Source organism: Sciurus carolinensis, chromosome 5 (genome assembly GCF_902686445.1).
Source record: "Sciurus carolinensis chromosome 5, mSciCar1.2, whole genome shotgun sequence".
NCBI classification, from domain to species: domain Eukaryota; kingdom Metazoa; phylum Chordata; class Mammalia; order Rodentia; family Sciuridae; genus Sciurus; species Sciurus carolinensis.
The window spans coordinates 128704231-128727944 of NC_062217.1; the positions used below are offsets into that span (position 1 = coordinate 128704231).

Consider the following 23714-nt stretch of genomic DNA (forward strand, 5'->3'; position numbering starts at 1 on the left):
TGAATTCCATTCATGCAGGGACCTCCCCTGAGGGTTCAGAGCAGAAACTTGTTTCCTTGGACCGAAACATTCACACATTCATACTCTAAGCAGACTGGGGTCTGGGGAGGATGGCAATGTTCTTCCCAGCTATGGCAGCCGTGTGTCCTCTGCTCAGGGCACAGCTTCTGGGATCCACAGAATTCCTCCTAGAGGAGGCCCAGTAGAGGCATGGAAGGCCTCGTAAGGAGGGGGATTGGAACCGGAGACCAGTCAGTCTCAGCAGGCTTTCTCTTCACTTGCTCATGTGTTGAGCCGGTCTGTGGCAGGTCCTGGGTGCTGCTGCTTGCCCCAAGAGTGCTGGATACACTGGCCAAATTTGATCCTAAACCTCTGCTCTGTCCCCTCTGTTGAAGGATTCTTTATAGATGCATTAATATCTGGAGCTGGGCGAGGTGGTGCACACATTTAAGACCAGTGACTCGGCAGACTGAAGTAGGAGCATCCCAGGTTCAATGCCAGTTTGGGAAACTTAGAGACACTGTTTCAAAAAAAAAAAAAAAAAAAAAAAAAAAGATTGGCCTGTTTTGTTTACTGCTGCAACCCTATATGGGTGCCTTGGGTATTGCAGGTCCTAAATCTTCATTGAATGAATGAAAGAACAGGTAAGTCAGGAACCTGGGACCAGTTTTGGAGACCTTTCACTGCCTCCTGCTGCAATGAGCTCCAGCACAAGGCTGACATATTCCTCACCTTCCTAAATCTCAGGGGTGGAGGCGGGTGGGAAACTCATGGTTGTATTGGAGCACTTGGAGAGGTGCGCTTGTGGCAGGGGATGTTTCCTATTTCAGGAGTCCGAGCTCATACTAGTCTCAACTAGCATAACCCACAAGGATAACTCTGCTATAGTTTCACATACAGCAAGGTTCTCCTCGTGCGTTTTGGTAGAAAAATAAAAAGGTCTGCCAAGAGACAGCAAAAATTCAAGAAAAATAATCATTATACAGTGTCAGGTTCAATCAGACATGAATCAATGTGAATACACATGGATACATCCTTAAATAGAAACAAGGCACCATAATTTAACTGACACAGACACGGAAAGACTCCAGAATGTCTCTCCTACCCACGAAGTGCTGACAAAGCAGGAGGCTGTAATCAAGTCAAGAGCGATCTTAATCCCCCTGGTCCACAAGATGTAAAAGGAAAGGGCCAGGCAGATCTAGTCTGAAAGAGGAACTGCTCAAGGATGAGTTGAAACCTAACACGTTTTCTTACTTCTTCCACAGAGGTCCAGAGAGTAACAGCCAAACTCTTCCCTGAGCTCACGATTGAGAATCCACTGCTGCCATGTCTTCAGAGTCTGCTGGCATAAAGCCCATGCCAGGGCAGGGCAGATGATCATGAGGGCCAAGTTCAACACTCAGCCACGAAACAGTGGGGAGCTGAGAATGGTGGCACCAGAAGGGGGCAGCGTCCTCTGGACGTGTGGCTTCTCACTGGGTGACTGCCCCACACCTGGCCAGACCCCAGGGTGCTGCAGGCCAGTCTGCACCTGTCAGTCACATGCATCTCACATGGACCGGTCAGTGCTCCCCCAATTAATGTGTGGGCCCCCAGCAGTATGTTACTCCAGGACCTTGCCTCTTTCCCAAATGTGTCACACACAGAATAGGCCTGGTGTTCCCTCCCTTGCCATGGTATGTCCTCCAGTGCTCCTGGATCTGATCAGGCCTGTGGCTTACTGCCCAGGCGAGTTTTCAGGAAGGCAGTTGCATGTACGTGTGGGGTCCCTGTGGCTCTCCCTGTGCTGCGTGAGGAGCAGCATCCTCAGTGAGGTGCTAAGTGGAAACCCTGAGTCAGCAACTGCTAACAGCCTTAATTGTTGTAAACTCGGGGGGTGGGGGTGCATATTAAGAAAAAAACGGCACTTTTCACGTCACTGATACCTTGAGAGAAGGTTGTAAGTCAGCCTGGTGGATACAAACAGAACATAGGGCCAAACTACAAATTTAATAGAATTTTAAAACTGAGTCTTGACCAAAACAACTCAGGTCAAGAACTGCTAACTTAGAACCTCATCAGTATGGAAGAGAAATCACGCATTCTACCTTCGATCCAAGAACTAACAGCCACACTAAATCCCTTAGCAGCATTAACTCAGAACTTGGGAAATCAACAAAGGGACAACCAAAGCACTTAAGCACAGTTCTAGAAAATACTTCAATTCTTTTGGTGTCCTCTTTTACCACATCCATCTCTTTAATCCCTCAAACCCACCCTGCTCAACAATATCCTCTCTTGAGTTTGGGTGGTCATCTCTTAGAGAGGTGAGACCACAGACCCACTGTCGCTGCGGTGGTAGACCTCCAGGAGTGACTGGAGTCAGAAAGCAGCATCAAACCCCCACTTTCTGGTCACCTCCCTCCCCAGGCAGGCAGGAAGAGCCAGGACAAGGGGACCCATCTGGGCAGGGAAGTGGGGACAGGCCCCACAGAATGCTCTTCAGAGGGAGGGAGGCTGCAGCCATTGCTACTTATCCCTGGCCCTGTGCCAATCCCAATGAGCAAATTCAGCACAAAGAACACATTGTCCCCAGGAGCAAACCCCCTCCTAGAAGATGAGCTACTTGCACTTCTTCTGTGTTGCATGAAACCTCCTCCAAATCCCCGACAGACCCCCAGCAATGGTGCTGGCACCGGGCAGCAGCCTGAGCAAGCCCAGGACACCAGGCTGGTTTTCTTCTGACAGCCTCAGTGTCTGCTTTCTATTGTCACAGATTTATACTCTTCAAGGGACCTGTGTTGCCAGCTGGGGCACATTCCCAGCTCTAGCTGATGCTCACCCCCTGCAAGGGCCTCCTCTTCTCCTGTCCTAGTGTCCCTTCTCCCCCTCACAGCTGGGGCCTGCCTGTGCCCAGGAGCACTCCTCTCCACCACTGCCCCTGGGACACTTTTTAGGCCATCAGGTCTGCACCAGCCCTGAACTCTTCAGTTCTAGGAGGCGCGACAGAAACGGAGACACCTCAGGAGGGGTGTGGATGCCAGCAGCAGGCAGTGCTGACAGCCTGGACTAGCTGTATGTCATCTCCATGAATAAGGCCAGGTTCTAAGCTACCTCATCCCCACCTCAGGAGGCGCAAAGCTTTAGGGCGGCTTCTACATGCAGGTCATGAAGAATAGCTTTGACTCTTGTCACAAGCTAGGGCCCCACCATGGGGTAAACAGAGCAAGAGATGACACTTCAGAGGAGCTTAGCCTCACGACAGTCTCAGATCAGTTACCAATCGAGGTGGTCCTATTTGCTTAACCAGCTTTTCCAGTGACACTTGGATGCTGGTTTCCTTGGTTTCTATGGCTTCTTGGTTTCAAAAGTAAAACAAAACCAAAACAAAAGTTCCAAATTTTTCAAATGGAACAAATAAATAATAGCAACGATATTTACATGTGTATGTCACATTGAGAGAATCCAGCGTGACCAAGTGGAAGAAACAGGAACATGCCCTGGCCTGTGTGGGCTTAGACCTGGCTTAGGGTCAGGTGTGAAGACACTTGGAGTCAGTGGAGGGGATGGAGTGAGGTGGGATGGACATGACTCCTCTTAAGTCCAGGGAAGGAGGGTGGCAGGAGGCGCTGAGATGTCCACAGGTTAGAAAACCAACAATCTAGCCCTCAGTGTGGCACAGTCAGGGTCAGGCGTGGGGCGTTCTGTATGAGAGGGTGAGCTGCTCCTGGGGATGCCAGGGCCATCTCTGGCCATTGGCACAGGTGGCGCCTTCAGCGTTCTGTCCCAGGGAACACAAATCTCTTTAGACCACCTGCAAACAGGACAAGGAGCTGAAGTCTGGAAAGTTCCCCTCTTTCCCAGACTATGTGACAAGAGGAATATGGAATTCATTTGTGTCGAAGATCAGAGGCCGCCGAGGAGGACTGGGGTCTCCGTCGGCTTTGTGGAGCAGCTTGAAGAGCCCAGTCCCAATGTTCATCGGGATTCCCATGATGATGCACTCGGACACCCCTGGAACCAAGCAGAATTGAGATCAGAAAACTTCCAACACACAGGCGGGTTTTTAAGAGGGAAAGTCTACTAACTTAGGCACTAGAAAACTAGAATGTGAGTTCATCAATTGGTTGAAAACTTGGCAAGTTGCTTTCCTTTCAATCTATAAAAGAGGGGTTGCTGTGAAGCAGTGGCCTGGTACTGGGCTCCTGGGAAGGTGGAGGGACTTCTGCACCCTCAGGGAGGGACACTGTCTGCTCATGGCCCAGCAGACACTGGAGACTAAAAGACACTTAGCCAGTTCTCTCCCATCTGAGCCAAGGGCATCCTGTAGCCTCCGCCTTTGAGAACACAACCTAGACAGCCAGGACACCGAATAACGCTCGGGAAACCGAGTTTGCCAGCCAGAGCTTCTGCAGGTCCTGGAAGAGAAGTAAACAACTGGGATGGCAGGGAGCAGATGACAATGCCCTTGGAAACTGCAGCAGGCATCTGTCGGCTGTGCTCAGAGGGAGAGCTGGGCGAGGCTTACCAGCCTCCCAAGTTTGGAAGCAAGACACTCAAAAGGCAGTGAGGGTGGTGCAGATTCTCTGTACAAGCTCCAGTTTGGATTTTAGAGGATGCAAATGCTGGCTTTGCATCAGGCTTCTAAAGGAAGTAAGTGGCTACTCTGTTCCACGCTTCATGCTATCAAGGAACCTGACAGGCAAATAACCAAACAAAACCCAAAACATACTGAGGGCTAACCCTGGGTTTCAATGTGCTAAAGGACCAGGAGGAGGGGAAACGTCTCAAGGTGGGGTGGAGTGGCTGCACTAAATCACAAAGCGGTGGCGGTAGAGAGACAGCAGTAGGAGGTGGGCACAGCCAAAGCCCAGCCTCCTGGGGTCAGGGGCAGGTTGCCTGTCACAGGCCATTCAGCAGAGCTGCTCTTCTTTCACCTTGGCCTTGGCTGCCTCCTGTTCTCTGCCCCCTCCTCTCCCCACACTCCAATCACTGCTTCTTTTCCTTTCCTCTCACCCTTCTTCAACTTGAAGAATTATGCTATTTCTTTTCTCCTCTTCATCACCAATCTGTCCCCCAGACCCCTTATTGGTGCTGGGGATCAAACTCAGGGTTTCTCGTATGTTAGGCAAGTGCTTTACCTCTGAGCCACACCCCTAGACTCTGTGTAGCTTTTGAAAGTAGAAAAGGGTAAAAAATAAGTGAATGCTCTGAATGAAGCCTCACCCAGCCATTCTCTACTTGACAAACGTGTGCAAGAATAGGAACTGTGACAGGAAATGGCTATCAGGAAGCAGAGCTCTGGCTTGGGCATGGCAGCCAGGCTTGCAATCTGCTTGGATCTAATTGGCGGGGGGCTCAGGGAAGGTTGCTGAACATTCCAAGCCCCAGCCCTGCACCAACTCCCCTGCTGGGCCTAAGGAGACTTGCTATGGACTAAGGAAGGCTATGGAAAGGCCCAGGACTCAGTGCTGACTTGGGGAAAGAGGTGGCCTGCCAAATGCTGTGGACTACTCCCTTGGTCCGTGGCCAGGACACCTGGCAGAGACAGGTGTTCTGGCTGAGACACTTTGTAGTGTGGGAAGGACAAGGCTCAGTGCAGTACAGGATGAGCTGGAAGCGAGTTGGGATGCCCTTGGTCTCACTATGAAAGGTGAATGCCTGCACCTCCCAGTGGGCTAAGACGCTCAGCATACTAGGTGCCTGGTACAAGGTACATCCACAATGTAAATGGCAAGCCAGCTGCCTTTCCAAGAAGATACAACAGTAGGATTACCCTGCTGGTGCTGAGGTGGCCATGTTACTGCCTTGTCAACACACAGGGTACAGGATCAATGTGACAGACTATTTCAATAGCTAGAAAAATTCCCATCCGCTTAGGGTTAATCATTTCTTCCTGGACTCAAAACTACCTGTAACCATTAGAGAATAGACTTCTCCCACAGATGGTGTGGGAGAGAAAAGGGTGCTATAGTGGGGCTTTGGAGACAAAAGATGGACCAGTTCTAATTCTGTGAACTGTGCCTTTATTCTAAAAAAATAAAGGCTCTGCCTGCTCAGTGTGTTCAACCCTTAAGAAGTCCTAGCCATGGGCTAAGCTGTAAGCAGTAAATACTTTTTGTTTTGATAGTAATGGGGAGGGAGCCCAGGGTCCTGTGCATGACAGGCTAGCACTTTACCTCTGAGTTATAGCCCCAGCCCCTTTAATTTTACTTTGACACAAGGTCTTGCTAAGTTGTCCAAGCTGGCTTCAAAGATGTGATCCTCACTGGGCACAGTGGTGCAAACCTGTAATCCCAGTGACTCGGGAGTCTGAAGCAGGAGGATTTCAAGTTTGGGGCCAGCCCCAGCAACTTAGCAAGGACCCAAGCAACTTAGTGAGATCCTGTCTCAATATACAAAAGCAAAAAGGACTAGGGGATGCAGCTCAGTGGTAAAGTGCCCTTGGGTTAAATCTCCAGTAACACCCCTCCCTGACAAGAGTGATCCTCTAGCCTCGGCCTCCCTTGGTCTCCTGAGTTGCTGGGATCACGGGCTTGAGTTCCCGAGCCTGCCTCTATAAAGGCCTTTGATTCTGCTTCTAGAAACATCAAACCTACCGCACACGGAATCTTTCTGTCCAAAGTAGGCAGCGTCAAAGAGATGGTCAGCTGTCTTCTCAAAGGAGGCCAGCATCAGCACACTCTCCTTCATCTTGGCCAGGCCAAACCTGGTGATGCCCAGAACTTCACCCTGTATTGTGGACACATTCGGAGGGCTCTCAAGCTGCCCACAAAAGCACCACACCAAAGCACTGTGCATCCCCTCAACAGCATTGACAAAAATCAGTCAAACAGCCATTCACGTCATAACCGTAGGCCTGAGGTTGTCAATCAAGCCTTGCTGTCACAGGAGGCAACTGGTCACTGGTGACATGGAGGCTTACACTCCACCTAGATGCTGTGTAACAAAGAATTAAGACTCTAACTTAAAAAAGGGAGTGGTGCTTTTTTATTATGGCCTAAAGAACTAAAAACAGAATGAATTTAAAAGATTTAAGTAGGAAAAAGGTTAATTCCTTCCATGAAAGGAATGCTGTGCCACCATTGAAAAAGAATGTTTACAAAAACCATTAAACTATATGGAAAATGTTTCTGCTAAAGTCAGAATAAAAGTTGCACTCGGGGAGATCCAAGATGGCGGGCTAGAAGGAGGTTGTGTTCCTTGTCGCTCCATAACTTGGGTTTCAAGCAGAGGATATCTTTCTCTGTGAGGCAGTTTTTGCGGCTTATCAATCCCATGCTGTTTACCCCATTTGTCTACTGCGATCACCTGCAGTCTGCCAGCATATCCACTACTTTTTGAGTGCAGATTGCTCACTGGCGCCTATTATCCGCCATTTGTCTGTCTCTTGCCTATCTATCACCTGCCTTTCACCTACCCAGCACCCACCGCCTGAGGTTCACCTTAGAGGATGGAAATATCTCCCATGTTCTTGGATAGGCAGAATTAACATTATCAGGGGCTGGGGAGATAGCTCGGTTGGTAGAGTGTTTGCTTCTCAAGTACAAAGCCCTAGGTTCAATCCCCAGCACCACAAAAAAAAAAAAAAAAAAAAAAAAAAAAAAAAAAAGAAAAGAAAAAGGAATTAATATTATCAAAATGGCCATACTTCCAAAGGTGCTATACTATACAGATTTAACGCAATTCCAATTAAAATCCCAATGACACTTCTAAATAGAGAAAGTAATCATGAAATCTATCTAGAAGAACAAAAGACCCAGAATAGCCAAAGCAATCCTGGGCAGGAAGAGTGATGCAGGAGGTATTACAATACCAAACTTTAAACTCTACTATAGAGCAATAGTAACAAAAACGGCAAGGTATTGGCACCAAAATAGAAGGTAGACCAATGGTACAGGATAGAAGACATGGAGACATACCCACATAAATATAGTTATCTCATACTAGGCAAAGATGCCAAAAACTTACAATGAAGAAAAGATCGCCTCTTCAACAAATGGTGCTGGGAAAACTAGAAATACATGTGCAGTAAAATGAAATTAACCCCTATCTCTTGCCCTGTACAAAACTCAACTCAAAATGGATCAAGGATCTAGGAATTAGGCCCGAGACCCTTCACAAAATAGAAGAAAAAGTAGGCCTGAATCTCTATCACATTGGCTTAGGACCAGACTTCCTTAACAAGACCCCCATAGCGCAAGAAATAAAAGCAAGAATCAATAAATGGGATAGATTCAAACTAAAAAAAATTTTTTTTCAGCACAGGAAACAATAATATGAAAAGAGAGCCTACAGAGTGGGAGAAAATTTTTTCCACACACACTTCAGACAGAGCACTAATATCCAAAATTTATAAAGAACTTAAAAAACTTTACACCAAAAATGCAAAGAACCCCATCAATAAATGGGCTAAGGAACTGGGCAGACACTTCACAGAAGAAGATATAAAGGTGATCAACAAATATATGAAAAAGTGCTCATCATCCCCAGTAATTAGTGAAATGTAAATTAAAACCAACCTAAGATTTCATCTAACTCCAATTAGAATGGCTATTATCAAGAACACAAGCAATAAAAAGTGTTGGTGAGGATGTGGGGAAAAAGGCACACTCATACATTGCTGGTGGAGTTGCAAATTGGTGCAGCCACTCTGGAAAGCAGTATGGAGATTCCTCAGAAAACTTGGAACACACCCATCATTTGACCCAGCTATCCCACTCCTCGGTTTATAACCAACGGACTTAAAATCGGCATACTACAGAGATGCAGCCATGTCAATGTTCACAGCAGCTCAATTTACAATAGCTAGATTGTGAAACCAACCTAGATGTCCTTCAACTGATGAATGGATAAAGAAACAATATACACAATGGAATACTATTCAGCCATAAAGAAGAACAAAATTATGGCATTTGCTGGTAAATGGATGAAGCTGGAAAATATGCTAAGTGAAATAGGTCAAGCCCCAAAAACCAAAGCCGAATGTCTTCTCTGTAAGTGCATCCCAATATATAATGGGGGGGGGGGTGCAGGGGGAAGAGAAGAATGAAGGAACTTTGGATGGTGTAGAGGAAAAAGGGATGGGAGGGGGTGGGGGACAGAAAGATAGTAGAATGAAACAGAGTGTATTATGCATATGTATGATTACATGAATGGTGTGAATCTACATCGTGTACAACCATAGAAATGAAAAGTTGTACCCCATTTGTGTACAATGAATCAAAATGCAGTCTGTAAAAATAAAAAAGATTTTAATAATAAAAAAAGTTGCACGCACATTGTCTACTCCAACCACATACAGTAAAATCGTACATATGATACAAATGGAAAGGAAGACTTAAAACTGGTGGCCTTTCCTTCATGGTGGCCCTGTTTCTCACTTGGTGTCAAAGGGCTTGCAATACAGTATAGGATTGTTTGGGGAGGTCACAAACACCTGCTGCCCTATAGCACTGCTAGTGGAATACATTTTTTGAGAAAGAGAAAACAACAACCCCCCACTCAAAAAACAAAACAAAACAAAACAAAAAAAAACCAAAAAAACAACCAACCAACAGGCCTCACCATGTTGCTGCAGTATTCTCTTTAGATCACCTAACTTACCCTCTGCCAGGAAGTGGCTATAGAAATGCAGTGAATGGGTTTAATAAAGAGTCAACAGTCCAGCTTGCATGGGAATCTCAGGGCTTTGGGCAATGGCTAGTTTTGCTTTAAGATAAAACTCAAAACAAAAAGTATGCTCTGACTCTTATTCTACCATGGGGTGTGTTTGCCATGAGACTGCAATTCTCATGTTGGGATTTTACCAGAACACCTGGCCCCATCTCTAAGCCCTGGTTTTTGAGCGACAGTGGTATCTTATTTTCTTTCTAGGATGGTGCTCACAGCAGTATAGCTATAGGCCTTGGAAGCTTCACAGCCCTGTTGTACTGTAAGTGGCTTTCAAGATGCCCTGGCAGCCCTGGAGCTTCCCTTCCCACGAACCTTGTAGGTCATCAGATCGCTGAGCAGCATCACGTGCCTCCTATCGATGCTCATGCCGTGGTTGACCATCGTGTACTGAATTTCGTTGATGATGGTTGTCCGGGCTGCCTCAATGCCCAGAGTTTTCTCCACCTAGGGACAGCAAGGGATGAGTGGAGAAGGCCCCTTCTGGATGCTACTGAAACATCTGTCTGTTTCTTCCTCTGCCCAGAAAATTCAAAGTAAACCCTGCTCTGTTTCCCAAAAATGGACTATTGGGCAATTCTTAGTGGTAGACCCAGAGCAGACTGTGAGGCAGCACAAGGGAGACAGCTTGGCCCTGAGGAGACTGTGGGCTGAGCGGTACCTCATAGGTGTTATTGGAGGTGGTCCGGGTGCCTTTCACACCATGGGTGGCCATGACCGCGCGCAGGTTGTCGCCCTCCACCAGAAGCTTGTACTTCTCCTTCCCGCTCTGCTCGTCGATGTGGATGACCGCTCTGGACACCTCTGGGATGCCCTGAACCACCACCTGCATTCAGAGACACAGAGGCTGTAGATCCCACAGCTCCATGGCCTGGCCAACCTGAGAACCTCAGAAACCAGGGGGCTGGTCTTCCTCGCCTGTCCCCAGTTCCCAGCAGTCATCACTAGTAACGCTAAATCCAAGTGTCCGTGTGCTGCCTGGACACGAGGTGGGCAGGTTGCTTTGCTACTTGCCAAGGTCAGGGAGAAAAACACAAGTTCAGGGAACTGCGTCCCTTTCCATAACCAGTGTTACGACAGAACAGAAAGGAATCTCACTTGTGGCACTGGTGTGGCAATGTTAAGGAGAAAATGGAGACTCTCCTGCCTGGGGTCCCAGTCCTGGGTGTTCACACTGCAGCCAACTCTCTCTCCATGAGCAGCGACTTGGCCTCACCTTGGGAAGGTCCTCCTTGAGGAACTGCAGCACGTAGTACATGGAGCTCTTGCTGTTCTCTCTGGGGGTGACACACACCACAGCCTCGCCGTGAACAGCCACGTCACCAGGCTTCACACGGAGCTTGGATGTGCAGATGGAATACCGCACTGTCTCCGCGTTCACCTGCAAGGCCCGGGTGTGCGCCTTACTAATGGAGTTTAGGACCTTCCATTCCGGTGTTCTCCACCCTTGGTTCATTACTGCCCTTCAAGAAGACTTTTTAGTCATTTTTTCCCCCTTATCACTTTGCACCATAAAATTTTAACACCACAGATACGCTGCATATCTGCTACGTACACGAGTCTATTTGTTTTACTCATAAAAAGAAATATTTTTCACCTCAAGAACCAACATTTACACCACTGAAAATTCAAGCTCAATTCATGGCAACACAAGCAGCCCCTGTGGGCTGTTCTGGGGAGGTTGCAGGTTGGGGGCCAGGAGACTTCAAAGCTTCAGTGGAACCTCCCCTTTATCTCACAGGAGGGTAGCATGTGCTGGAAGTAACTTGGCTCTTCTGGTACAAGAGACACAAGACAGGCAACAAAAGATGGGCAGAAGTTCCCAAATAGGGGACTGGCTGTGAAATTCATACTTAACTGTCATATGGGCAACACATGAAACTGATACTTAACACTGGACTGAAAGAATGTTTTAAATGCTTTTCTACTTGAGGGAAAGGAGACGGTGCCAGGGAGTTACTCAGTCTGCTGTGTACACCCTGCCTGCCTTCATCTGTCCCTAAACAAGGCTGATGGTTTTTCTATTATCTGCATGCAAATGCCAGTATGAGAAGCCAGGTTCATCCAGCCATTTAAAAACATCTACCAATGCAGCCAGGCTCTGTGCTGGGTACACAGGTGAATAAGGCAAAGCTGGCCCCGGAGTCCTTCCAGACAGGGGGAAGACACAGAGACCAGTTATCATAAGGCCACATGCTACAGTTTGGATCTTAAGGTCACCCAAAGGGCCATGTGTCCAGGCTTGGACCCAGCTTGGTGCTACCGGGAGGTGGTAGACACTGTGAGGAGAGGGACCTAGTGGGAGGTCCTCCGGTCACTGCCCTTTTTTCCCAGCCCCTTCCTTTTCTCCTCTTTTTGCATTCTAGACAAGAGGTGGGCAGGCTGCTTTGCTACTTGCCAAGGTCCAACTGACCATGGATTGAAGCCTCCAAAATTAGGAGCCAGCTTTTCTCCTTATAAGTTGATTATCTCAGACATTTGTTACAGTAACAGAAGGTTGACTAACACACTGTCATGGTGAACTGCTACTGGGGCCTAAACAAAGTCTCAACTAGTTTTCTTTTGTCTTCAGATGGCCATGTCTGTGTCAGGGTCAGTTTGGAAAGACTGAGTGGGATGGTACAACGGGGTCTCCAACAACAGAAGCCAATCTGAAGTCCCTGTACTGCCTCCTGTCTTGCTTAGCCCTTGCCCTAGGTTGTCAACACCTGTGTTGGGGCTGACAGCATGACTTCCTCCACGCATTTAATTAGGTGACTCACTTCCAGTCTCAGAAGCCTGATCCGTTCCAGGGAGAGCTTGACGAGAATAAAGCAGTCATCAGGAAGAAACACTTCTTCGATATACTCTGAAATCTGTAGTGTTGAGAGAGCAGAACTTTCATCAATCACTCCCCTCCGCCCGGAGCACACATGCCTGGCTCCTCAGGCAGAGCAGGAGCAGCGTGGCCTGCAGCTGGCGTCTCCTCCACAGTGCCGCTCAGCTCCTTTTCTTGCTATCCAGAGGCATCTCTTACCTCCCCCAGGAGGGTCTTCTCAATTCTGCCCTTCACTAGGCGGGCGTAATCGGCATCGTCATCCTTGTCCAGCTGTGCTGTGATAATTGGCGTGCTGGGAGAAGGAAACACAATCAGTGCACAAGGACCAGGCCTGCTTGAAGGGCGCTGCTCTGCTAAATCTGAGTGCTGTTTATAGTCGTCTTGTGATTGTACCTGCCATTTATGGAGCATTTTCTGGGTGTCAGACATTCATTTAAAGGTTGAACGAACTCCTGTTTAGGTTTATTATTTTTGGAGTTCCCCAGGCAATCCACTCCATCAGTGAATGCCATGACTTTCAGAAAATTTTTCTGGACAGAGAGCCCTGCCCCTTCTCCTCCTTGGTCCTGAGAAGTGGTCACTTTAGTTCCTCCATGAGTACACTGACCCTTCAGGTATTTTACTTTCCTCCATCCCCCCACATCTGCTTCTCCAACCGCTAGCTATCAGTTTCTGTCCTTACTGTTCTCCATGGTGTCCCCCTGAACACACACTCCTAGGACTGATTCGACCAGCTCCCAGGGGGAGGCTCCGACCACTATGGATGTCCATGGTCCCTGTTCTAGAACCAGGAGCAGCTATTTTTCACTTATTGCTATTGCTGTTTTGTTAGATTTAGATTATAGATGAAACTGTGATTTTTGTCATCAAATGCAATATTATGTATTTCTCTTTCTTTTAGTCTCAGACTACCTATGATCTTATTGTAAAATCACGAGGGGCATCACAGAACACAGCATCAGCCCTATTTAGGCTGTGAATGACATCAGAGGGGTGAAATCTCTCATTTGTCCAGTCATTTTCATCTTCTCTTTCTTATGACTTGTGACTATAAAAACACATTGCTTCCATCTTGACTGCATCCAGGTTTTTTTTGTTTTGTTTTATTTTGTTTTTTTTTTTTGGTTACTGGGGATTAAAACTAGGGACACTCTACCACTGAACTAAATGCCCAGCCCTTTTTTATTTTTTGATAGTTTGCTAAAGTTGCCCAGTCTGGTCTTGAACTAGCAATCTACCTGCCTCAGCCTCCCAAGTAGCTGGGATTACAGGTGTGTGCTACTGCATCTGGCTGTCTCCAATTTTAGCTTGTTTGTTTTTTCTAAGTGACTTTTTATTTTATTTTATTTTTTTAAATTTATTTTTATTGTAAACAAATGGGATACATGTTGTTTTTTTTTGTACATGGAGTAACAGCATACCATTTGCGTAATCATACATTTACATAGAGTAATGATGTTTGATTCATTGTTATTTTTTCCTCCCCCCCACCCCTCCCACCCCTCTTTTCCCTCTATACAGTCCCTCCTTCCTCCATTCTTGCCCCCCTTCCACCTCCCATTATGTGTCATCATCCGCTGATCAGTGAGATCATTCGTCTTTTGGATTTCTGAGATTGGCTTATCTAAGTGACTTTTTAAAACACCAGAATACGATCAACACAGTAAGCATGCTCCAGAGTGTGAGACACTGTCCCATTAGAGCATCACAGGTATGCATGGGAACAAGGATCACTGTTCCTCAAGACAGAGCAGGAAAAAAAAAAAAAAAAAAAAGACAAGGCAGGGAGCTGGTACCTGATGGCCTTGGATGCATTGATGATCTCTTTGATGCGGGGCACGCCCAGAGTGATATTCATGGAGGCCACACCTGCAAAGTGGAAAGTCTTCAGGGTCATCTGGGTGCCTGGCTCACCAATGCTCTGGGCACAGAGTGCACCCACTGCAGAGCCTGGCTCCATCTGTGCCCTAGAAGGAAAAGGCATGAATGAAAACACAATGTGATAAAGAAAAGTCTGGCTAAATGCTAGGGACAGGCTTCTAGTTACGACCTTTTTTTTTTTTCCTTTTTTTCTTTTGGTACTGGGGATTGAATCCAGGGCCCTTAACCACTGAGTCACATCCCCAGCCCTTTTTAAAATATTTTATCTAGAGATAGGGTCTCGCTAAGATGCTGAGGCTGGCTTTGAACTTGCAATCCTCCTGCCTCAGTCTTCTGAGTCACTGGGATTACAGGTGTGTGCCACCATGCCCATAGTTATTGCTTTTCAACAGAAAACAAAGATGCCACTGGAGTGAGGGAAGAATTGGCAAAGGGCCAGGCTGTGTGTGACAGAGGAAGAACCTAGCACAGAGTAGGAACAGGTACAGACAGGGAAATGCATTGGTCACAGGGGTGTCTACAAAAGCAATGGAATTCTATGGTCAGCACAGGATGAATAGGTCCAACACCCACTGCCTAGAGAAGATCTCAGCAGTCTCCTAACAAAGGCACTGAAGGTAGACAGAGCAGCTAGCATCTGCCTGTTTCTTGAAGTTTCTCCATGGGGAGAAGACACTTGGGAAATTTCTTTGTAATTACTTCCAGGTCAGAGAGCTTCCAGCCTAGTGACTCACTAGAATTCCTAGATCACAGGTGACAAATCTGCTCTAACCCTAGCAGGGAGCAAGTGGTGCTGGTGCAGGATTTTGTGCCCAAGGGGAGCATACGGGACAAGAGCAATGTACATGAATGCCAGCAGCCTAAGACAATTAGCCTGCCTACCTCATGTACTTGTCCCTACAGGTCTCCAGAAACTTTTCTATCTGGGTGGGGGTGATCCGGTCCAACTGGTATAGTACACGGGGCTGGAAGAACAAAACCACAGTTAGGGTCAGTACATCCGCAAAAACCTGTGCCCTAACTTGTCAGAGAAGGCCATTACCTCTGTTGTGCCGTTATCATTGATGCCATATTTATCTCTGGTTTTCTTGATCCTCTCAGAAACCCCCTTAATGAATTTTTTAATTTCCTGAAAAATTACACAGCAAACATCAGTTGTACGTTTCTCAATAATCTGGACATTACTCATTTCAAAAACTTCATATATGATAAGTCTACCATGCTTCAGTATTAGCTAAATATACCATATAAAGGATACAAAATGGATACTGGTTCTACTGTAAAGTGTTTTTCCAAGGAGCACACAATACCATCCACGCCCGGGACAGATTCCACTGGTTAAGGTGTTTCTCAGGTCTCTTTACTCCAGCTGCCATCTGTGGCCTGCAGCTCATCCACACGGCACGTGGGAGCTGACTCCTACACTCTCTTGCAACCCCACAGGGCCTACATCCACACCCTCAGAAGAGGAAAAACTGCACCATTTATACTTTTCATCTCTAGACTGGTTGGTTCTTGAGGGTTTCTTCTGAAGCTCCACTGATCAATTTAAATACGACCAGCTAAAACACAGCTTTGTAGGCAGCACATGCATTTCAACGCATGCATCAAGCTCACCTTCATTTCCCAGAACACTCCCTACTTCTCTCTCCCTCTGACCCTCCCCTCTGCATCACAGCCCCGCTCCTTTTCCACACATAATCAGAACTCCATGAGAACTCCTGGAAGCTACTCTCAGCCAGACATGAAACCTAAGAGCTGTCCCCCTACACTCTGGACCACCACTCAAAGCCTCAGAATGACACAACAGGGCAAGGAGGAAGGTTAAAAGTACAGGGGGTGGCTGACAGGGCAGGACTGGAGACCGCAGATCTCACTCTCTGTTTTCTAGCAACCTCAAAGGGGAAAACCTATCTGTTTATTTTTTTGTGCTACTGGAGATTGAACCCAGGCCCTCGTGTACACAAGGCAATCCCTCTAGCACTGAGCAATATCTCCAGCCCACCTCTCTGTCTATTAGGTGGGAGAGAATCTCAGCCCATCATTTCCCCTAAAAACCAGGGTGGCCAGCATTTCTCTTAGGTCACCAGAGGAGCAGTTAGCATCCTGCTCACTATAGGCTAATTACCAAATCTAGGGGACAAGTTCTTAGGGCATTTCCAGGCTGAGAGACACAGTAGCAAGTAACAAGAATCCTGCAGGCGATTATGTCTCAGCCTTGAAAGCCAGTAATGGCTACCCCACCTCGATTGGGGGATGTCTTTTAGAATATGAGGTCGAGCAGAGAGATGGCACTTTCCCTTCAGCAGCTTCGAGAAAAAAACTCCCCTCAATGATTTCAGACAAATCACAGTAGCAATGAGTTTGAATGGCATCTGTTGTGTATGGCTGGCCAACGACAGACACACATACATGGACAGATGAGTGGGGTGGGCATGAGAGCAGACTATAGTGTGGTAGCAAAAAAGTCTCACGAGGTCTTATTTTTTGACCCTGGGGAAAGGCCAGCACTCCCTGCCCAAAGTCTATTCAGTAGAGCTAAAATATGTAAGCCTGAAACAAATGTTTTACAGCACACTGAATTAGAAGACTGTTTTTGCAAAAATAAAATCTTATAAAGCACCCATAGAGGGCTTACTATTTCTTAGCCTCACTCTAACTTAACGCTGCAATGATAAATCTCTTTTTAGCTTTCTATGGACTACCTACTAATTTCTAGTTACTACCTTTTCTGAAAGTAGAACACTAGACTCTACTTCATGTTCTTTTTTCTTTTGAGACAGGGTCTTGCTATATTGTCCAGCCCAGCTTTGATCTCCTGAGCTCCAGGGATCCTTCTGCCTCAGGCTTCTAGAAGTTGACACTACAGGCACACTCCATTGTACCTGGCCAGAGTCTTGTATTTTTTTTCTGGCCAGGTTCTTAACTTTAAACAGGTGAGCATCTGTGTCTATTGGTCCATGGCTTATATGCCTTTCCTAATTAGTTAACCAGCTGCTGCCAGGCCTGCAGCATGGCACTAGCCCTACCACCCTAGAGCAGAGGGCACTAAGGGGCAGAATGAGGCCAGATGCTTTCTCCAAGGTCTGCTGTCTGGGTGGTGGTTTCTGTGACGTTGCTTTTGCTCACTATGAGAAAGTCAGTCTGTCTTCCAGCAGCCCAGGTTGCCAAGGGGGTGCACCCAGGCTGCCCCTTTCCTATGGTCACAGCTTTTTCATGACTGTCTGTACTGGTCAACTCTCTTTCTTCCCATCAGGAATGTGAGGAGACACATGAAGGGTGACCCAGCAACTCTGCCATCCTTCTGCGCAGACAAAACTTTTATTGAAGAAAGGATGCTTACTAATTAGCAAGAGTTTGGAAAATCCTCAAGAGAATTTTAAAAGAGAAACTTCAGATTCATTAATCAGGAGCCTGGGACCACCTTTTCAGGTAGTGTCAGTTACTGCAAGTCAGAGGTGGAAAACAGCTGGGGCGACAGGACATTTTTTCTTGGTGGGGTGCTGCCTAACATGGGAATAGTCAAGATATTTCACTGGCTAAACTGAATTTCCCTTCCACAGCATTCAGTGGATAGAGCTTCTTCCATATTAGTGTTTTCAACCCTGCCACTTGCCTGGTTGTGGCTGAGACCTATTGCTCCAGATGTAGCCACACCATCACCAAGAGTGAAAACCTGTCTCAACTGTTGGCACAAGGAAATAGGAGCAAGACCCAAGGCTACACAAACTCGGGTTTTCAATGATGTAGAGCTTTGGAAATTTTTTTTTTTTTTGGTACTATGGATTAAACTCGGGGGCACTCAACCACTGAGCCACATCCCCAGCCTGACTTTGTATTTTATTAGGGGGGTCTCACTGAGTTGCTTGGCACCTCGCCCCATTGCTGAGGTTGGCTTTGAACTCATGATCCTGCTGCCTCTGCCTCCCAAGCTGCTGGGATTACAGGCATGTGCCACGATGCTGGCAAGGTGTGGAGCTCTGCACACGCATAAGGAGTGAAAGAGCACACGCCAGAAACCACCACCCGGCAGGCACTAGAATGACAACTTTCAGCTGCCACCCACAGGGATGTGCTCCAGTGGCTCTGCTGAAACAAAGGATTTTCCTTACACCAGAGTTAGGGCTGGTATTTGGGAAGTTAGTTAAACAAAGGACAAATGCTCACTTGGTGGGAATGAAAACTGAAGGAAGCTACCAAGAATCAGCTGAGTCAACCTGAGCATGCTAGAGGGAGCCACAACATGGCAACGGGCAGGCAATTAATCACAGACAACAAGTCGTTAGAGCTCACCCTCCCTCCACAGGGTGCGGTGAGTGCAGGCCTGGGCCACTGCAGGGACAGGGCCCATGCCACTCTGGAGCAGCTCTGCTGCCTCAGCTCTGGCACAGGCTAGGGCTGGAGAACAATTTGACTCAAGCAAATCTGTTCTGGCCAAAGGATTTTAGACCCTCAGCAAATCTCAGTTCATCAGACCGAGAGGTACTGGAGGGCAAGGACATGTTTAGTCATGTTTGCATCCCCAGATCCGTGGTGTATCTGATGTTTGGTGCAGGCTAACCCAGTGCTCATTTGAATAGACAAATACTGCTGGTCAGATCACCTGGTTGAAGGCAAGAAAGGAACAGGTCCAGAGAGAAGCCCATGTTTGCCAGAACTGGGACTCAAATGTGTCCTCTCAGATGCTGGCAAAGAGCCAGAGTTAAACCCTAACGCTCAGCATTCACACCATGCTAGCACGTTACCTCCTTATATTTTTCATAGCCTGTCTCAGTAAAGGTCTTCAAAGGCAAACAGAAAAATAAACAAGTAAATATAAGCATGTAGAAAACCCAAGTTACAATTCTAATTAAAAAAAAAAAAAAAAAAAAAGGAAGTAAGTAACCTTCTGGAGGGGGGAAAAATAAATCCCCAAACAAAGATACACAGCTACGAATTTGATGTTAAACACAAGAAAACCAGGAAGAGGCACTTTTTAGCCTGGGCACTCCTCCGGGGGAGGGAAGAAGTGCAGAGCTCCCTTTATTAAAGCATTCTTCTTTGAGTTCTGCTTTCCCTTTGACAAAAAGATACGCACTTCCTTGGCCTGCTGATGCTGTGCTGTTTGAATTACAATCGGCACGCAAAGGCAACCACTTACTGATTTCTGTATCCTTTGCTTTTGATTCTAACCATGATTATAAACATGAAGGAACTGCTGGAGCAGGTCAGTGCAATTGAAAACCAACCAACCAATCAAAACCCCAGGAGGGTATCAAGGTCCCAGCTCTGGGAAGAATGAGGAAGGCCAGCTCAATGGATTTCTGATTCATACTAGTAAGAGAAAGAACAATTTAAAAGACATGACAGGAAGAGAACTCGAGTGCCACTAAGGATGACTGGGATTCAGATGCCTGGGGAAAGGAATGGCCCATAGGATAAGAAGGTGGGCAGCAGAATGGTGGCAGAAACGGGGCTCAAAATCAGTACTTTAACTGATTTTTCTCTAATGGGGAACTGTTTTTGTGAAAGACAGGAGATAAGCTCTTCATGATGGCTAGTGAGACTTTTGCCCAGGCCATTTTTGAGATTCTTAGTAATGGAACAATCATGTTAAAAACCAAACAAAAACGCTAGCTTATGCAATTCACTGGCCAGTAAGGGTGGCAAGAGTTCTTGATGCCAGCAAGCTGGGTGTGACGGCAGCACGAGGCACAGCGTACCTGCAAGAAGCTCTCCTGGCAGCAGAGGAACTCGCTTTTCTTCATGATGGACTCTGTGGTCAGGATCAGTTCGTTTTTGCTGAGCGCAGGCTCACTCTGACATGGGAAAACTGCCTGAATATCAGAATGAAATGGCATTACATTGCAGGAGTGAGGAGTGGGGCAATATTAGGCGAAGGAATTTAGGAGATAAAAAAACTTTATCCAAAGCTGTGATTTTTCTTCTGAAACAAATTGTGGCCTCTACCTTTCAGAAGAAGGTGAGGACCAGATAAACAAGTACTCCATCTTACACAAAGAATTTCACACTATTCAGGGGTTACTGTTCTATTTCTTCCCAACCTTCAACATAGCCTAGGTTTGCATTAAAAATGTATACTGTTCTTAAAAACAAAAACCAGGAGCTGAAGAAATAGCTCCCTTTGGAGAGAGCTCGCCTAGAATGCGCAAGGACTGCGGTTCGAATCCCTGGCCCCTTAAGCTGGGGAAAATAAAAAACAAAACAACAAACCTTGACTAGGGATATAGCTCCCTTGGTAGGGTGCTTACCTTGCATGCATAAGATGCTGAGTTCAATTCCTAGCACCACCACCAAAAAAAAAAAAAAAAAAAAATTAACTAATATGGGCTGTAGCCTTGCCTCTCACATGTGAGGCACATAAAAATAAAGATATTGTGTCCATCTACAACTAAAAAAAAAAAAAAAAAAAAAAAAAAAAAAAAAATTTGGGCTGAGGAGATAGCTCAGTTGGTAGAGTGCTTGCCTTGCAAGCACAGGCCCTGGGTTCGATCCCCAGCACTGCAAAAAAATAAAAAAAAAACAAAAAACAAAAAAACAAAAATCAAACACCAAACATTACAAGAGTGAAAATACTCTAACGTCCCCAAGCTCATGGGATTTTCCCCAACTCTTCAATGGCTGCATATTATTCTAGTGTGTGGACAGCTAGAGCACTATGTATTTGACTCATCCTCTATTGATGGCTTGTCTGTCCTGTAAACAACCTAGAAAAGACATTCTTGGAACATTTAGGCTATTTCTGTAGGGCAAATTTCTACAAGTGGAACTGTTGGGTCAAAAGGCACAAATATTTAAATCCAGATCAGTATGTCAAACTACTTTTCAGAGGTTGGTTCAGAATTCTACCTCAGTTATGTATGTGAAATAAGCCTGCTTTTCCATGGCTCTGACTTACAAAATTTGTCTCTATATGCTCTACTGGACACATAGAAACCAAAGCCTCTTCTGTTGGCATTTGAGTACTACCAATACTAGATGTTCAAATGAAAACATGTTTTTTTTTTTCTTTTAATACTGGAAAATTAGGCAGCAGAACACAAAGAGAAAAGACCAATCTAGTGCTTAGGGAGACATGACTAAAGCATGAAATGTGATATTCTAAACAGTAACTATATTCTTTTAAAAAAAAAAAGTTCTCAGAAACATTCTAGCCCCCAAAATAATGCTAAAGCTTACTTTGATGTTGTCCAGAACCCTTTTAAACTCCAAAGGTTCATCTTTCCCTTCCATAGCTGCAGGATCTAAGCCGTCTCCCCCATAAATGAACTGGATGATATCACCGGTGGAGCTTCGGACTGTCAAATCATACTGGGAGCAAAGATCTTCAAGGGATTTGACAAGCCTTCTCTGAAGGAAAAGGAAGGAAGTGCTCAGCTACTCTGAGAGACCAGTCACTTGTGCAGAGGATGAGAGCTGCAACTCCAAGTTTCAAGGTCACAAGGTCTTTATTTTATTTTATTTTTTTACTTTTATTTTTTTTTGCAGTGCTGGAGACTGAATCCAAGGTCTTGTGCACAATAGGCAAGTACTCTGCCACTGAGCCACATGTCCAGTTCAAGGTCATAATTACTTTAATCCCATAAAAACACCATTATTAGAAACCCCTTAAAAGCATCCTCTTACTCCAAGAATAAGACCAAGAAGGTCTCACTGGCCTGTGGGGTGAGATTCAGAATACACTTCAGCCTCTGGTCAGTCTGTATTTTAGAACACCTGTGATTTAAACTGTATCACACCAAAGAACTCTGTGAAAGCTGTTTTCTTAGGCTGTTTTGCCTTTCCCCTCCTCCTCCCTAAGGTATAAATCAATGCCATGGCTTTGCATTTCTAAACACAAGTTTAAGCCAGGACCCCTGCAAACTTCAATATGAATTACAGAGGACCAGGCTCAGGCCCTCTTCTGGGACAGAGGGGAAAGAGGAGAGAACAGGGATAGCATTGTGTCTGAACCAGCAGGCAGCAACCATTTCTTAAAATCTGCTTAGAGAGAACCTTCCACCAGCAGAACCACTCCAGACAGAAGTGTAAGGGTGGCTCTGTGAATCAGAGAAAGAGAAATTCTCCTCCAGGCAACTTAAAAAACAAAACTTCCTTGTGCCAGAACTAATTTCTTCTAGGTTAACACACGGCTCTGGGAACGTCATACTGTTTACTTCAAAAAGGTAAAGACAAAAAACAGAGTCAAAACATGCTATGGCGAGTGCAAAAGCATTTCAGAGCCTGCTGGGCTTTTGACAAAAAGAGCATACACCCCAACCGAAGGACAACTTCCCACCAGAAGGTCAAGAGTATCAGATAATGCCAAACAGGTACAGAAGAGGCTACGGAAATCTCTAGTTCATTGATCCTGGTTTCCCAGCTTGTGAGGGCCATTCCACAGTGGGGACAGAGGACAGAAAGCTAAAGCAAGCTCCTGGCTCAGCAAGTTGGAGTGTTAAGGCTTTTTTTGCGGGGAGAGGGCTACTGGGAACTGAACCCAGGGGACACTGAGTCACATCCCCAGCCCCAGCTAAGTTGCTTAGGGCTTCGATAAATTGAGGCTGGCCTTGAACTTGTGATCTTTCTGCATCAGTTTCCTGAACTGCTGGGATTACAGGTGTGCACCACCATGCCAGGTTTGGAGTGTTAACTCTTGCTGGTATTGTGTTTTAAGTAGTTAAAAATATTTAAAATTTTTGGGGGACTAAGGCTGTAGCTCAGCAAAGGAGTCCTTGCCAAGTACACCCAAAGCCCTGAATTTGATCCCCAGCACTGCAAAAAAATTTTTTTTCCCCAACAAATATCATTAAATTATGGCGTAGAGAACAAAAATGATCACTGGACACTGAAAAGCAATACTCTGTTGTGGTCTTCTGGAAGAATACAGAAGGGACGAACTTTTACTCCTCTGCCATTTTAGGATATGTCTGTGGCAAAGCATGCGATGCCAAGCACAAATAATTTCTAGTTTTACTCTGTGGCCCAGAGCCTGCTATCCTGGAGCTTTACATCACTGGGTAAGCAGTTAGGTATCTGAAACCTCTGGTGGGCTCTGGAACAGGTACTGGGGCCAATTACCATGATATTAATAATTAATGATATGCCTGTCATCCCATCAGCTTGGGAGGATGAGGGGGGCGGGCGGATCATAACCTGGACGTCAGTTTTGGCAACTTGGTGGAAAACCTGTCTCAAAATAAAAATTTAAAAAAAGGCCTGGGGATGTAGCTCAGTAGTAGAGCATCCCTGGGTTCAATCCCTAGCACTGCAACAAAAGAAAACAAAAAAAAAATGACATAAATAATTGCCAAGTGGGAGAACCCTTTGTGTGGGAGGCACGTATCCCCATCTTCATGTGCCAGGAAACAGCGTCTTGGGA

General features: G+C 46.2%; 1 protein-coding gene across 1 annotated transcript in view; it reads right to left on the bottom strand.

Annotated features, from left to right (window-relative positions):
- Window positions 1-3391: 3391 nt before the first annotated feature.
- Window positions 3392-23714, bottom strand: part of Polr3a (RNA polymerase III subunit A) — a 43380-nt gene continuing 23057 nt past the window's right edge. Inside the window, exons 21-32 of the mRNA XM_047554368.1 lie at window positions 21533-21703; window positions 20056-20169; window positions 15396-15482; window positions 15236-15318; window positions 14269-14439; window positions 12671-12764; window positions 12417-12509; window positions 10871-11035; window positions 10316-10480; window positions 9970-10101; window positions 6582-6714; window positions 3392-3996 (exon numbers count right to left, since the gene is read on the bottom strand). Of these exons, the coding sequence (XP_047410324.1) occupies window positions 3848-3996; window positions 6582-6714; window positions 9970-10101; window positions 10316-10480; window positions 10871-11035; window positions 12417-12509; window positions 12671-12764; window positions 14269-14439; window positions 15236-15318; window positions 15396-15482; window positions 20056-20169; window positions 21533-21703 (1557 nt within the window). The 3' untranslated portion in view covers window positions 3392-3847. The remainder of the gene's footprint in view (window positions 3997-6581; window positions 6715-9969; window positions 10102-10315; window positions 10481-10870; window positions 11036-12416; window positions 12510-12670; window positions 12765-14268; window positions 14440-15235; window positions 15319-15395; window positions 15483-20055; window positions 20170-21532; window positions 21704-23714) is intronic.